The 17,229-nt window shown below is 41.8% G+C and overlaps 1 protein-coding gene and 1 long non-coding RNA gene across 7 annotated transcripts in view; one reads left to right on the top strand and one right to left on the bottom strand.

Moving 5' to 3' along the window:
• LOC308194748 overlaps window positions 1-17,229 on the top strand; it is a 310,853-nt gene that overhangs the window by 160,041 nt on the left and 133,583 nt on the right. The window lies entirely within an intron of this gene.
• The window catches only part of RNF150 (ring finger protein 150), a 121,524-nt gene that overhangs the window by 21,545 nt on the left and 82,750 nt on the right, over window positions 1-17,229 (bottom strand). For both annotated transcript variants that reach the window (XM_080591003.1, XM_080591002.1), the window contains exons 5-6: window positions 17,095-17,191; window positions 11,086-11,296 (exon numbers count right to left, since the gene is read on the bottom strand). In XM_080591003.1, coding sequence (XP_080447129.1) covers window positions 11,086-11,296; window positions 17,095-17,191 — 308 coding nt within the window. The remainder of the gene's footprint in view (window positions 1-11,085; window positions 11,297-17,094; window positions 17,192-17,229) is intronic.

Raw genomic sequence — 17,229 nt, 5'->3', positions numbered from 1 at the left:
TCCTGCCCATCTCCCTTTCCTCACTAAAATGAGTCTTTATGAACAAGGATATGGCACAATTTAACTTGATCTGACTCCCTGACATGCGTGGCCAACTGTTTTGTCTCATCACCCTAAAGCAAGTGTACAAGCAAACTCTCTCTCCTTATTTGACCAGCTCCTCTTTGCTTTCCTTGCTCTCAGTTCACTCAAGTAACATCACAACAAAGCTAGCTCTGCTTAGCTGCTTCCAAAATGCAAGATGTGACAATTAAAACCCAGAGAGAGGCAACCATGACAATAAGCAGCAAGACTAACACAATCTCACCTAAATGCCACTAGATCCAGCCTGAAGGGCACCTCAGTCCTAGCACCCAGGTTGACTTGTCCTTAAGGGCCTGGGGCTGGCTGGTAGGAAACCCAGTAGGAACATCAATAGGAAACTGGTCTTGGGTTACATAAACCTAGGGCCATGTAAAATTTCCCTACAAATAAGCTTGCAGTCACAATGTAGTTTCAGGTGAACAGTTTCTGGCATCAGAATCCCCCCTCCAAGCTACTGATTTCACTATGTATTTTTGCCAAAATGCTCAAGAGAACAAGAAAAAGGCCAAGACAGATACATCCATTTCCGGAGTTTCTTCTCAGACCAGCGGAAGGAAGGGAAGGTCAATTCAAGTTCTGACAAATTGCAGCTGGAATATTACAATAAAATATGGTCATCAGGTCACTTGGACATCAAGACCTCCCTAACTCTCCACAAGTACATCTTCAAATTGCAACAGAGCAATGGTTTCTCTGTATAAAATGATTCTGTCCATTTCAATCTTGCTGTGAATATATACTCCTATTCCAACTTCTTTTGAGTTGTGAGTGTTCACACTCTTCAGAGATGTAGAAGAAAGAGATATGCACTGATAGGAACCTGGAAAAGTTAAAATATCAAAAGCTGTCTCAAAACCTGGAAACCAACCATATAACTTCAAAAAATGAAAATGCCTCTGCACTGATTCATTAGTTCTCCTGGGAACACTACTGCAGTCAGAGTCAACATTTTATGAAATTAAGTTCAGCTTTAACCCCTTCTGCCCTTCTTTTCTATCCAAATTCTTCAATTTCAACTGTATACTCTTCAAGCAGTGGTGGTTCCAGAAGACTATTTAGACCTTGGGAGTTTTGTTTTGTTTTGTAAACTACAGGTAAAATATTGTTACACTATTTATGTAGTCTGAAAAGAGGGCTCTTAGAAGCTGAATATAAATTTACAGTGTATTTTCTGTTTTTCCAAGGGAAGTGAACTTGCATGTTTCAATCATAATCACAAAGAAACTTTAGAATTAATTTAAAAAAGACAGAACAGAAGAAACAATTACTACAAACAACTGTAATTGTTTCCACCCTGTGGAATATGCAGCCATTACGGCAGTTTAACAAGGCACTTTTGAGGGTGAACAACTGAAAATACAGTCTTCCTATCACAGCTTTTCTTAAAAAGTGTTTCTTTTAAAGTGTACCTTTAGGCTGCAAGCTGCTCAGCATCTGGGAATGCACATTACATCTCCCAGAGCAGGTTGCAGAGGGTCATTTTTCTAAAGTATCCTACTCTGAGACTATTTTGGCCTTACAGACTGATAGCTTTTCATGCGTAGAAAGACAATTTTCTGGTGCCACTACCTTTTCAAAAAGCAATTATAAAGAAGTAATAAAGTTTAGCAATGTCTCATCTTCAATATCCCCTGCACACGAGGCAAAACCTGAAGCAAGGTTTGTCATATGTACCTGACATCACATTTGGAGGCTGCCTTCCAAAGAAATATTAGCAGCTGAGGATATTGCCGTATTTACCTAACTGCAAAAGGAACTGGCAGATCTGAAACCTTTTTCGGGTGATTTATTTTTTTTTTCACTGAGATGTTACAATCTAATAAAGCTATTTTAGCTAAGTGCTTTTCATATTCTGCTATGCTTCTCTGACTTTGCCAGTAGTATCTTTGTTCTATACATTTTCAATGCATTTTCCCTGAAGGAATATGGCTCTTCACTGTCTTACAGCACTATGCTACCAAGATAGTGGCAAACATAACAGAAATTCACCACAGAGATCTCCACGTAAGTTGTTTTGCACATTAATATCTGTATTAACATGGGGTTTAATTACTGTCAAAACAGACTGTATGTTCTTGTCTGCTCTCTGAGTGCCTCAGATAGATATGTTTCATATGAATTACAATGACAAGAACAGTCACAGGTCTGCACTTGCGAAAGATAGTCATACCGAGTTGAGTGGATATTCCATCATACATTCCATGGGCACTCTGGAAGCCCAGATATTCATTAATGCAGCTCTGATGCCACTGTGCACTATGCTGAGTACAGCCTCAGTGTATGCCTCAGGATATTGACCTTGTCACTAGAATGGCAAAGATGGCATCTAGTTGGGCTGGAAAACAACTGTGTGGTCCTATTTTCAGCATCTAAGAATATCAGGACCTACCCACCTCTCTCTTCCCCCCAGACCCTGAGGCAGGAGAAAATCCTTTCCTAATACTCAGGTCAGCAGCTGGGATATTTCCTTTCGGATGTTGGGCTTGACCTGTTACCTACATTTCTTCTGGTCATTCATGTTTTCCATAGGCACCCAAAGCCAGTTTCTCCACCTGGCCTATCAGTTTCAAAGCATCAGCTTCAGGAGCTATCTTCACTTAAAATTGCCCACACCCAGCACAAGGAGATGAGTCCAGTTCCTAAAGATTTAGTGAGAACTCTCACACCTACGTGAACTCACCTGGCTGCTGGGGTCACCCTCAAGCATCCCTGAAGCACCCTGAATTCAGCTGGAGTTGGAGGTAAGTAACAAAAGAAAGAGCTGTCTCAAAAACACACTAGGACATGGCTGGTCTCCTTCCATGAGCAAATACGATTACAATTTTTTTAATTTTTTTTTTTTTTTTGCTGTCCCTACAAGAATCTGGAGAAAACTTAAAGAACATCACTTTTGGATACTTCTTGCAGGCCAAATATCTCCTGAAACACTATTTATCTGTCAAACAAAACCACACAGGCATGCACACGCACAGCTCTTTCACTTACTCTGTTTCTAAAGGAAACTCAGACCTGCTGGTTACAACACACGAAATGTACGTGCAAGCACACTTGTGATCCCTTAAATGCTTGTGAGAAACCAGATGGTTTCCAGGTGCAAAGTGATTTTCTTCCATGTTCACAGACTAGCCTAGATGAATAAGGAGAAAAACACAATGACTAGAAACAGCACATCTGTAGAGCTCATGCCTGGCTTACTTCTTCATTTGAGTCACCTTCAAACTTGTCGTGACACTATGAGAGCGCATGAGCAAATGTGCATTCCATTATGAAGCGATAAAAGCAGCATCAAAGATGACTGTGGCAAATACAGCACTACTTTCTCTGAGCCACTCCAGTATCTCAGCCTCATGCTTTCACTCTCCCGTAGGCACAGCTGGCTTTTCACTGTCGTTTCTTTCCCCACTAAATTTATTAGATTTGTTTGCTTTCTGTATGCGCAATTTAATGTATGCAATGTAACCCTTGAATTTTTCAGAAGTGGCCCCATCCATTACTATCCGTATATATAATGTCTGCTACAGTAGACCCTGACAGGGGTTTCTGGGGTCTGTGCAGTACATTCAAGCATTAATTTTGCTTTGCTTATCTGCTTGAAACAATGGCAGCAACCAGCAGGACTGACCCTGGAAGCCTGCCTTTTCTCTGCCTGCCCAGCTACAGGGCTGCTGCTTGGTCTGACTTCTTAATTCTTACTTTCAGGTACTGATCCCAGCTGGTCCCTTGTGTCTCCCATTTGTCTTTGTTCCTGAATTGATCAGAAAAAAGATTGAGAATCTCTGTAGAACATTGTAACTTTAAAAGCTCTTCCTGATGACTTCAGTGGAGGCTTTTGTGTAAAAACTGATGAGAACAAAAACTCCACAGACATTAGAGACGTGAGATTGAATCCCAAATAATCAAGCAGGTTGCATGTAAAATGCTGAACATCTCTTGCAAGGCAAGGCTTTCATTCTCCAAGAATAAATCAAAGAGAACAACTAGTATTAAGTCATCTCTCTGCAGTTCAGATTTGTATTTGACTCTACATTGTTTGTCGATTTTTCTTTAAACACGTTGTTGTTCAATGTTTTATCTAGATGCCTGCCTGAGACAGTGAAGTATAAATAAAGACGTAAGTTACCTCACCCCGATCCCAGTCCTCAGATCCCCTTCTCCCCGTACACATATAATGCACGAGCAGAACAATTGGAAATGGTATTTCTAGGGACATATTTGTGTGCCATCACAATTTTTACAATGGCACTTTTCCTTACTAATTGAGTTTCATCATAATAGATAATAAATCCCTTATGTCTTTCATATTCAGACACCATTAACAAGATGCTTGTATACTCTGGTGTGACAATTCAAATGAAATTTGAAACTTCTTATTTACTTTGCCTATTTGTTTATTCTGATTTCTGGGCAAAACAGACAGCTGTGTAGGGTCTAGCTGTACTTCTGAGATACTGAGCTTGTTTTTGGCAATAGCATTGTTATAGCTGGCTTATTCGGTCCTCTCTTCTCTTGTATTCCACATTTCTTTCCTCCCATTGTACTGGCACAACTACTTTTGCATCAGGGAACTGATCCAAATGGAAAATAACCCAGGAAAAAATGGTTAGCTTCTGAACTGGGCTCGCAACATAACTGCACAGCAGAAGGGTAACACAGAGGCAGGAATAAGTAATCTGTGACAGACAGAGGCAAGCTGGTAGCTGCCACAGCAATGGTATGCAGAGACATATAAATGGAAGCCTTCACTACTGAAGTACATTATTTACTTCTTAGCCTCCCCAGCCTCGGCTGCACGGCTGCCACAGAACTGTTTTTGCAATGATTTAAAAACTTGTTGCCCCAGCATTTCACAGACCTCATGATGGGATGCTGATTTTTCTCACAATTATGTCTAAACCACTGGGCAAAGACCATCACCCTCTTCCAGAAACCAAGTCTGGGCCAGCATCTTCCTCTACCACTGCCCCGTGGCTTTCTGCAGGAGAGAAGCACAAGTCTTGTAGGCTGAGATGGAGTCACTACCACATGTACCTACTCTGCACCCTGATAACGCCACAGGGACAGCTCAGCGTGTCTAAGGGGAATAAAAGACATTTGGAAAAAAACCATAGTTTCCTGCTTGCTCTATATCCAGTGACAATGTACATAGCAGATGTGAAACAGAAAACCAAACCAAAAAAAAAAAAAAAAGATTTTAAATTGGTCCTTGTTTCGCTGCATTTTGAACATCTTTCTGCTATTTGCTGTACAGAAATGCTTTGAATTTCATGTCTCAACATATGGAAAGGAAGAGTAGTTTTATAACCGAAAAGCTTCACTATCCACTCACATAGCCTGGCAGGAGTCTTTAAGGTATACGTAACAATGCAGAAAACATTTTTAGTGCCAGCTACGTTTCACCTGGTGACCCTTTCAAACCACTGCTGGCCTTCCAAACCACCAGTGCTATGTTGGCACTGGTGTGAGTCTCAAAATAAATGTAGGACCTCAGCTCACCGGAATTTTCAGTCCGTGATAACTATTTGGTGCAAGACCCGCACAAGCTTTTAATAGAGTCACCAGGACTTATGTCATACCCCGGGCACATGGGACCCAATCTGCTCAGTCTTTAACTAGGTCCCATCAGTATTCTGTCTCCAGGATTGTGTTAGGTGCTAACACAAGTGTTAATAACTTTCCGTATTAACTACTGTCTAGGGACTTTTCCCACCTTTTCCTCCCCCTTTACTTCTGCTTAATAAAACCCTATTAATAGCAAAGAAGAACAGTCAAGTGGTGGCAAGACAACAGTGGATCAGACTCTTATCATGCACTTTCATCCTCTTCCAAAGGCTGATTATTCTTCACAAAGACATTTTAGACATACACAGATCAAAATAATTACTTGAGAAGTTATATTAATAGATTTAATGAAGAGCTATCGAAGACACTTGAAAGTGTCCTAACAGTCATGACAAGCTACTTGTTGGCAGGGTTTTACGGAAGACACAAAATGGGAGGCAGAAAAGGAACTGCTGATATCCCCTGGACTGCCAATGCTGCTCTACAGCCTGCCAAACTCAGCAGACTTTGCAGGTAATGAGACACCTTTGGGGAGAGTTTGTGGTTTTTCATATTAAAACCTCTGCCCATCTTTGCAGTAGAATTATTTATGAATTTTACTCCAACTACAGAGACAGCGCTGGTGGGATTTCTGAGGCCTCACGCAGTAATGACAGGACATCACACTGAAGAGAGGATAAAAGCTTGTCTAAATTGAAAATCTAGGGGTATTTACCAACACAGAGCAAAGACTCAGTCAGTGCCTATTATCTACTGCAGAGATTATCAAATGCTACATGGGTTGAGGGACATTAATGATCATAGATGCTATAAAAGATGAAAAAAATAAATATCTACTTTTTCTCTTGCAAGTGTCACACAACCTTTAAAGCATTTAGATGCTACTTCCCCAGTGAACTACATTTTTAAACCATATCATTCAATCCTGGCTGAGCCTGACCCAAACAATATTGCTAAGTATCAAATCCCAAATCCACCTTCCACTCCTCCAAAGCTGGTGCAGCTCAGAACCTCTTCAAGTTCAGACCTTAGCCAAATTAAGCCTTAGTCTAGCTCACACTCACGATGTCTGTAAAGCAGGAAATTCCACCCATGCTGGATTTTTCAAAGATGTTATATTGACATTTTGTATAACTCAGTACTAAAAAATTGGGCAGCACAAATTGCTATGATGCATTACTGGGGAAAAATATCTTTATCTTCTTTCATACCATCTTGAAAGTTGAAAATTAATAGAGTCATAGAATCATCACATGGTTTGAGTTGGAAGGGACCTTATAGACCATCTAGTTCTACCTCCCCTGCTATGGGCAGGGACACCTCCCACCAGACCAGGTTGCCCAAAGCCCCATCCAGCCTGGCCTTGAACACCTCCAGGGATGGGGCATCCACAGCGTTTCTGGGAAACCCATTCCAGTACCTCACCCTCACAGTAAAGAACTTCTTCCTTATACAAAATCTAAGTCTACCTTCTTTTAGTTTAAAACCATTACCCCTTGTCCTGTTACTACATACCCAAGAGTCTCTCTCCATCTTTCTTGTAGGTGCCCTTTATATAGTGAAAGGCTGCAGTAAGTTCTCCCTAGTCTTCTCTTCTCTAGGCCAACCATAACTCTCAGCCTCTCTCTATAGGAGAGGTGTTCCAGCCCTCTGGTAATTTTCATTGCCCTCCTCTGGACCTGCTCTAATAGGTCAAAGCAGGAAACTCTGCTGAGATGAACTCTTATGTATTTCACTCATTTTTTCATGCTCCTTTTTTTCCCCCAATTCCAGTTTTTCATTTTTTCCATCCATCCACTTTCAGCAACTGATTACAGAAATACCACATTTTAAGACGCTATCCCAGGATCCTGCATGAAATCCCACCACAAAGCAGTCACTAAGACTAAATACTGAACAGTCTTTGGCCTGTAGACATGCCCAAGGGATGGGGCTTGATGAGGGCTTGGATCTCGGTAGAAGCCAGCTGAGAGGTACTGCTCATCCAATTTTTTAGTGCTCAGTGCTACTACACAGGAGAAGCTTGGTTTAGCAAGGAACCCTAGGGACAGGCCCCCCCCCGTGAAGACCATCCAGATGTTTGCAGCACACCACATTGCCAAGGGTCCTTTGGAAGCCATTAGCTGTTCAGGAGCATGGGGAGAAAAAGGGAGGGAGAGAAGAGGAAATGTCTGCTGAGCACACTCACAGAAATAAAAAGAAAAGCACTGTCCGAGTTCCAGAAATGAAAAACTGTTCTCACTGAAGTAGGTGGGAGCTTTGCCACCAGATTTCAATGGAGACAGAATTTCACCCGATGTGAACAGTACTCTGGAAATATCCTCCCTCCAGACACACTGTGGGAGCCCTTCTGGCTCTGAATGCTCGCTGGAAAGGGAAATTAAAACCAAACCAAGAAAACAATACCAGAATGATTAATCAACAAACCAAAAGGATGCAACAGCAATTAAGCAAAAAGTATTGCAGAAATGGGTGGGAAGAAGCAGCAAGTCCCTTATGTCATGGACCACTGAACATTGCCAGGAAAAAGAAGGGATGCAAAGATGGGTGCTTGTGGTGCTGGGTAAAGGCTGCCATGTCAAGTCTGCATTGGAGGCAGTCTACAGAGACTCAGTAACAAGAGGAAGAAAAACTTCTAGCACAGATTCAGCCTCGGAGTATGTTCCTGTCACCAATGCTGTGTAAAGAGGCCAGAATCCAGTAACTTCAGCAAAAATTCCTAGGAGCAATCAGTGTCAGCACATATAAATTCCCAGGCAGGATAGTTCACAGAAAGGGCATGCTTAGCCTTGTGTAACTATGAGGATTCTGGAAATAAGAAATACAAAGCATGAATACAATATGCAGTCGCAATGCCTATTAAATCCCAACTATATGACAGCTACGACCCAGCTATTTAGCCTACAGTTGCCCTCTGATTTAGTTAGCATTTGGTTTCATACCACAACTATATGGTGGTTCTGGATGCTCCCTTTCACTGACTTAGAGTTCAGGCTGCCTGAGATGCTAAGCTCTACTTTTCAGAGTGCCTGAACAGCCTCAAAGCCACATATGCCAGCTAGAGGTACAAATTCCCAGCACTGATGGTTGGAAGCTGGGGCTGATTCCAAGGAGCTCATCTTTGCTGTGAGCTCCACTACAAAAAGAGACCAAATGGCTCTGCTTCTGGGAACTACTGCAAATTGCACCACTTTGGATGTGGTGATGACAGCATGTAAACTTCCACACCTACAACTGACTAGTATTCAAGTTCTGTATTCCACTGTGAGATGAGAAATCCAGATGAAGATTCCTGGCTACAACATATCAATGATGTGTGAGTGAGCTCTGGGAGCCCTGTGGTTTGTTGCCTCATTACCTGAGTGTTGAGACAGACCCACTGGCCTTGGTGCAAGTTTCTCATCCATGGACTCTGCTGTCAGCCCTCAGGATTGCCAGGTGTTAGGGACTGTTGCCCAATGTCATCAAAGGCAAGGGAAAAAAGGGAGGGCATAAAGGCAAAATAAAGCATCTGCAGCCCTGTTGTGCTCCTCTGACTCAAAGTAACTTTTTCAACTAGTTACGTAGCTGGCAACGTGGAAAATGAAGAACAAATGTGTTTGGATGGACACTAATGCTTTTGCAAACTCTCAAAACAAACCTGGAGGGGGAGAGCGTGGCTGGAGAGTTACAGCTCTTGTGCTCCCTGGCTGCCTCTACACCATTGTTACCACTGACGACAAACCAAAAGAACTGCTTCTTGGCATGCCAAGATCCTGGGATGAAAAGCATGAACTGCCCCTAACGTTGGGCTTTACACCAGGCTGCTGGCTTTTCTCAATTTGGGCCACACAGCTGTGGGAGTAAAGGACACTCATGGCCCTTCTTCCCTACCTCAGCACTGAACCTTGTAAAGAGCAGTGGGACAAGGGTAGTTATCTACCAGGGGAGCTGCTGGCTTCAGGAGCACTCAGAGGGTACAGCTGAGACCAGAGTCTATCTCAGCCTTTAGTAGCATTGTGGCAAAATCTTTCCGTCACAGTTTAAATCAGCCTCAAATGTATTTAAAAACAATTACTGGAAGGAACAAAATAACATCTTGTTTTGAACAGCCCTTGCCAGCACCCAAGGAGGCTTGAGAAAGTCATATCCCACCAGCTGACAGGCTGGCCACGGATCACAGCCGGGTCTATAACCTTGCTGCTCACACCCCTTGCTGGATCCAGTATTTTGACCATAAAAGGACCCAAACTGAAACAAGTACCTAATCCACAAAAGACGAGTTTAAAAATCCACTTCTGGGTCATTTATGGCTAAGGTCACAAGTCCAGTATTTCCAGAAGTTATTTTCACTGCCATGACAGTGGCTGCAACATGAAGGAAAATATGATCATTTCAGCCTAGCCCTCTCATGTCTCTCCCATTTTTTACACATCACATTTTTTTGGCGTCACACCCAGGGTCAGAGTAGTACGTAAAAATGCTTGAAAATATTATTTTTTTCCAGGACCTGTGTTGGCTACATATACAAGCCTGTATTTTATCACATTCTTCTACCTCCCTTCAAGTATATCTGATGATTTTCTACAATATTCTTGTCAATACTAATGCACCAACTGGTATCAAACAGATATGTATTTTCTACTGATCTGCTATTTTATCTAAAAGTGAGAATTTTAAACAATCCTCACTCAAAACAGCTGACAACCATTCTTTTCAAACTGTCAGAAGTAGATTTTCAACAATGAACATCAGAAACATTAGAAACAGAGCCATGCAGACATTTTCAGGGTTACTAGCTCAAATGGCACCTCTTGAACAAGCAAAAACTACACTGAAAACCTCCAAATTCCTCCTTTTTAGTACAAATCGGCAGCATTATTTCACCATGCTCAAGTTTTCAAGTGCAGGACCATCAATCCTTATGAAATGAGAAATTCAAGTATGAATAAATAATCAGACAAGCTTCAGTTGGCGTAAGAAGATAAAAAGAAAGGCAAAAACAGAATTCAACATTCTTTTTTTCTTGTCCAAAGGCAGTGGAAGTGATTGCTGCATTTACTATTTATCTTATGATACGCAGGTAATAACTTCCACATGGTCACATAGGCCAGTGAAGAAAGGCAGGCCAAAGGACATGTAAACAATATCTGAAGATGACCATAAATTTGTATTTCTTTGTATTGACTGAAATAGCTTGTTCTTCTGTCCGTGTGGGGGACTCCAACTAGAGGTTGTTATCCTACACACAGATTTGCGCACAGGCTGGGAGTGTTTGCACCGCAGCAGAATGACATGATAGTTACATCTACTTACCCTGTAGATTTCCACTTGGCTTAAGGTAAGGTCACTGCTCCAGTAAAAAAGGCCTCAAAGGCCATTTTCCCCCATTAAATATCGGTTTGTGATTCAGGTTTCTAATAATTTCTTTCAGAGCAAATTCTGCCAGAAAGAGGAACTTACTGCTTGTTGTGAAGTTACCCTCCCCAGCCTGGGGAAAGGAGTCTACATCTTGGATGACTTGTAGCACTCCCACAGTCCGCACCGGGGGATCCAGAGCAACAGAGCTCTCGTTCACTGTTGTATCGCTGGCTCCTGTTATCTGGTTGGTTGGAGGTCCTCCTATGGATGCTTCCAAGTCCGGAGGTATATCATCCATGCAATCCGCGTTTGGCTAATGGGAAGAAAAAGAAGAAAAGTGAGCTTTGATTTTATAAAAACGCTTAATTTACTTGCTCCTACTTTTTTAGGCTTTTTCATTTTCTCTTAAACCCACTGCTCCTATTGTCATTTTCTTGATTCCCATGGAACTGCTTATGAACAAGTACTGAAAATGGCAACATAAGATGAATAAACATGCACAGTTTGCTTGCTTAAAACCTATTAATGCAATCTGTTGGAAGAGAGATCCAAAGCATGCATTGGAAATATTCAGTGCTAGACTGTCACTTACAATCTCTAAATATCCTTATTTATACTTCTTAAAGGTTTTGGGAGCATGTAAATTGAAAAAATAGTTCACTTATTGATATGATCTGCTCAACACAGGCAGATTGCTGAGTCAGATTACGAATGTAAACACAGACAGTAGCTGAAGGGGGATGATTATCGTTTCTCTAAATATACATTTTATTGAGCTGATATCAGACCTTTCAGGAATAGGAATTCATGGAACTGCCTGTGGGCGCATCTATGTGTGGGGTGCGAAAATAGAAGCTAAAACTGTTGATAAGACAGTATTTTAACATGAAAAGATCTTTTTCTTTGCTAATGCTGTATTTCCTGCATAAATAAAATGATGAGAAAAGAAACAAACAAACAATATTGGAAAATTGAAGAGTTTTATTTAGATCAGACTCTTTCTTCGTTTGTGATTCAGACAGCACGGATGGAAGTTCTCTGTAATTTCTTCTTTCTTGCAGTTTTATAGTGAACATGACTACCCCTACAGAATGGGCCAAGCTTTTCAAGTCAAGTGCCTGCCTTTCTATTGAGCTTACAGGGAAGCAATGAGAGGGTGTTTTGGTGTGCACCTTTTGCACTGCATCCTTAACGTTAAAGCACCTATTTGGGGAGAACACTGAGCATTCAAGTGGGCAGGGAGGGCTGTTTGTCCAGCAAGAAGACCACATCCAAGCTGGGCAACTAAGAAGTCAACTAATTCCCACCCCTGATTTCTCTAGGCCTGTTTAAAAGTCTGATGCTCCCCTTCACACAGCAGTGACTTCTATGGAGCTCCCCATAAACACTGGCGTAAAACATAGGAGTAAAAGGTTCTTTTTGCTCTCCGAGGAAACAGATTCTTGTGCCATTATCCCACACAGCTGGGTCTAGTTCTCCCCAAGGCATGGAGAAAACTTTTTTGCATAACTATTTCAAGATCTGGACTTGAAGTTTTAACCTACCATAACAAAAAGCAAGGATAATTCAGAAATGAGGATACTGTTTGGCAGGCCCAAAATGACAGAGGGGCATTGCAAGGTTGAGCTGCAATTACGTAGATACATTGTTAAGCTAGGAAACATAAATTTATGTATATCATTATTGTCCAGGAGTCAGAAGGCTAATCTGGATCAGTCAGTTGGGCTTCCTCTAATTTCAATAGCCTGAGATAATTTTGCTGTGTGATTCATCCCGCCCTACGGTAAGTGCTATGAATTGCCCTTTCTACCTTCCTACTGCTCACCACTAAACAGAGAGGGGGCTTAAGCTGCTAGACTGGAAATCCAGCATCTGGATGGCTAAAGTCAAGAGGTGATGAACCTGCTCCATAGATCTGATTTTTGCTATGCTTAGGTGTCTCACTTACTAAGGCATTTCTGAAAATTCTCAGAACCTGTCTGTCTCCAACAGCAGCCATCTAGAAAGTAAGTAAAATATACAGCAAAGACATAAACAGAGGCTTAGCTTTAAGCACAAGAGTAATCCCTTTGAACTCTGGGGGTTACCATATGCTTGCATTTTTTGCAGAAGTAGGACCTTACTATGCTTTTTCTTTTCCCATATATTCCGTCTGATTGTTGCCATCTCCTGAGTATTTTTTCACAAATGTTCCTAATGAAAAAGACGTGAACTTTACGCAATCCTCAGATGACTTGTATCCACAAGCCGAAGTTTGGGATAAAAATTACAATTGCCATTGTCTGGCTCCAACCTAATCCACAGGCAGTGAGCGCTCCTCACAACTGGGATAAAGGCACATTCAGCTACACGTGACTTTAATGAAACCCACCAAACTTGTACTTTTCTGAGTGAAACACCAATTATTCATCTGTAGGCCTTGGTTCCAAATCATTCATTAGATTTACCATTCTTTCCCTCACCCTCAGCTGTTATAACAAATGCCTTCAGAATTTCATTTTAAAATTACATTTGACTTTGAGGGCAGTATATCTTAAAGAAAAAAGACCTGCTTTTTTATTTTGTACTCTAAGAAAAATTATTTCAAAATTTTTTCAGGGGATCAGTTGTCTGTCCTTTGCTCTGATTCCAGTTATTCCTAGAATGGGGCTTTATCACTAACTTTTAAACGTTTAAAAATAATTGAAAGCCAAACCAAACATAAAAAAGATGCTAAGATAACATTGCTTGATATAATTAATCCCTTTACTCCTGAATCATTTTAGTTGGAAAAATAGTGCAAATTAAGCAGCATACTATAAAACTAACGATATAAAATACTGATCGAAAAAACTACATTAAGTTTTTTGCTGTCAGGGTGACCCAGATACATTTTCTAAGTTTAATTATATTGGTTTCACTCATTCCCTGCATGTAAGTGCTTTGAGGGCACAATTCCACTAAAGTCAAGGGAAGGCTTTGTATTGACTTCTGAGCGCTTGGCTAAGGCTCTTAGTGAATAGCTTCAAGTCATCCAATCTGCTGCCAAAAATGCAGCTGTCTGCTTATCCAGCAGATATTTGCAGAAAAGAGGGAGAAGCAGAAGGAAACTATTTTATGTGATATGATCATCCCAAAAGCAATGTAGGTCTTTGAAAGTGAAAGTCACTTGCACTGATAATTCACTTCAAATATTACAGCCGAAAGAGGTAAAAGTCTGTGAGCTGGATTCACCAGCACAGCGACGGTGGAAAAGGTTACTCCAAACGTTTGCTGATAGATACTCAGTTAATTATCCTCTGGAGCTGCAGAGTGCCACGGTGAAAAGCTGGGATGTTAGGGTGCTCAGCTACCGTGAAAATCAGTGCAGTCAGTTTAGTGCCTCACTGCAGCCTGAAGATCCTGGTTTTAGGGCAGATAATCTGAAGTCATTGTTACAAATTAAATGGAGAGTTTAGATGTGAAGTGAATTGAAATATTTAGAAATTTCTTTTTTAACCAACCATTTCCTGGAAAATCCCAGGTCTTCCTGCTAAATGAAGCACAATCTATCCACAGTTGCACAAGCCAGCTCTTTAACAACAACCATAGGACAAACATTCAGCTGGCAGTAGAAAAACTAATAGTCCTGCCTATGGTAAGATTTCCTCATTCCTCCCATTGTGAAGTCTGCAAAGGTCCTTGGCAAATTGGTGCTCAAGCCTCCCATCAGAGACTGCTGCCTGCCTAAGGCTTCTTTTCTCTCTGTGGAAATTTCAGCTAAGATGGCTCAGCAAGGCTCAAGAACGTGGTTAGGGAATGGCATTTTGCTTTATCCACTCTACAGAAGCGTTTGCCACCTCTTGCTGAGAAGCCCTAGAGCTTTACAGCTTCTTCCTGGGAAATGTCTTTTCCCACAACAGCCTACTGACATCTGGCTAAATTATGAGCCTCTGAAAAAATCAGTTCATGTGTGCTGTTGGAGCCTGGTGGCTTATTAGGGACTGACAACTGCAGGCTCCAAAGAGAACAGGGCTTTGTGTGGTGCCAGGAAGCTGGCTGTGCCACCAGAAACCACTGCACAGGACCAACACCCTCCCAAGCTGCCCCAAGCTGCTGCTATGGGGCAAGGAGAAGGGTGAGGATGCTCAGTGTCTGTGCAGGTAGAGAAGAGGTCTTGTGAGATGAGCAGGGAGCAGAAGCATGGGCAGTGACACCAGGCAGGAGGGGGCTATGCAGAGAAGAAGCAGGGACAAGAGACAAGGTAGGAGAAGCAGCAGCAGAAGTTAAGGCAGATTTTAAAAAGAGAAAGCGGAGAAAACAGAGCAGGAACTGATAGCAGTACAAGAATTTTTAACCCCCAAGCTACCAGATGCTCTCAGACTCCTGTTCCCTTTGCTGTCAGCCAGAGGAAACCCTTGACATGAAGGCTACCGTATGTTCCCAGTTCCCATGGACAACCGTTCCTACTGTAATTCACCTCAAGGGGTAAAGCTAACATGCAGTTCTTCCCTCTCCCTCCCTAACTTTAACCAATGCCTCATGCACGTGGCAGCCAGTATGCTTTCTCCAAATGATGGAGCAGGCTGTTTTCAGTTTGTCATCTTAGAACATACTAGGAATTTTTTTACAGAAATTAATAAAATAAAAGCCTTTGAACAAACTTGGCTAGTGGAACATTAACACTAAAAATCAAACACTTGGATGTTAAGACAGACCAGTGCTGAGGCTGACTCTGAAATCTTAATTTGACCCAGTTGTGTATGTGGGTTACAACAGTATCCTTAATTACAAGATCAGTATAGCTATTTCCACAGAATCTCCATGTGGAAAGTTCTCACTGAGGAAGCAGAATGGATCCCCCTTCTGCCACACAGTACAGAGACAACAAGACCAGGGGCTGTGAGAGCTAAAACAAAGGCTGAGGACACTGAATGGTGCTTTTAACTCCTAGTTGTGGCAATTAGATTCTATACCTGCCGCTACAGAACTGTTCATGTATAGTAATGCCAGTCTTGTAAACCAAAACTTTTGCAAGAGGTCTGTAGGCACGTTTTTCCTCCCCTTGATGTACCCAGCCTCAGACAACCTGTCTGATTTGCGTACATGCTTAGCCTTCAGCAGCTGCCAGTGAAGTCTGAGAGCCATATTCTGGATGTAAATACTGACAGATGGTACTAAACTTTCTGGGAAGACCTTAACATCTAGACTAGATGAGCTCCAGAGGTTCCTTCCAACCTCAGCCATTCTGTAATTCTGCGATCTATTTTATTTTATACAGCTCTCTCATATGTGAGCTAACATGTAACTGGGGAGGGCGTTTAGAGCACCTGTTCATGTACTGACCAGTGCTTCAGTACTGAACTTCACTATCACATGGCACGCCTCGCATTCTGTGAGAAATGACTCGCTTCTTCCTGGAGAAGCCCCTGATCTCTGTGATAACTGCAGTTAGGAAACTGGCAGACAGTACATGTACTATCTGGATAGAAACAAGCAACCTAAAAAGATTTATTTTTTTTTTAACAAGTTCTAACCACACCTAATTGTACCAAGTAGCAAAGAGCTTAACCACTTCTTTTTTAGCATGGGGTCTGCCACGTGCTTAGTTACTGGTAGACATATTCCTAATTGGAATTAGCAATACAGAGCTTGCTACAGATAGACTTTAAGAGAAATCTGACAGAAAAGAGATTTGGCTTCCTCGAATGAGCAATTAGCTGTTCTCAACTGGTATATCAGGGAAATTTTTATTTGTAGACCTTCTGCTTTGAGATTTGAATTGTGCGTGGAATTAAAAACAAAAACAAAAAAACACAGCCCTGATTTAAAACACAAACGAAAGCTGTACAAAACAATGTATAAATCCACTGAAACACCAGTAAGCAATCCCCTGCTCGATAAGCCGGGCCGGGCGTCACAGACACACAAACCCCAACACTCAACACGCATTCTTTCTTGCTGATAGAAGTGGGATGCAGGAGAGAGGTCGAGTCACACATTTCAGCTTGTATTACCTTTAGCAAATTAACAAACAAATCAATAATGTGGCAGGAAGAGTAGAATGGGAACAGACAGGCAAAGGACTGGGGATGCAACCAAGTGGCTGGCGTTTCCCATCTGCCCCAACCAGCTCCTCTGCAACGTGCTTACCGGGATCCCTAGAGCTTTTAAAATATTCATTTTACACATAGGGCAGGTACGATGGTCTAGCAGCCAGGGGTCTACACAGGACTTGTGAAAAAGATGCCTGCAATGAGAAACAAGACATTTTAATTCAAATCCACC

Source organism: Anser brachyrhynchus (genome assembly GCF_964034855.1).
Source record: "Anser brachyrhynchus genome assembly, chromosome: 4".
In the NCBI taxonomy this organism is placed as follows: Eukaryota; Metazoa; Chordata; class Aves; order Anseriformes; family Anatidae; genus Anser; species Anser brachyrhynchus.
The sequence above is the reverse complement of the archived record's forward strand: the minus strand, read 5'-3'. Positions and strand labels throughout refer to the sequence as shown.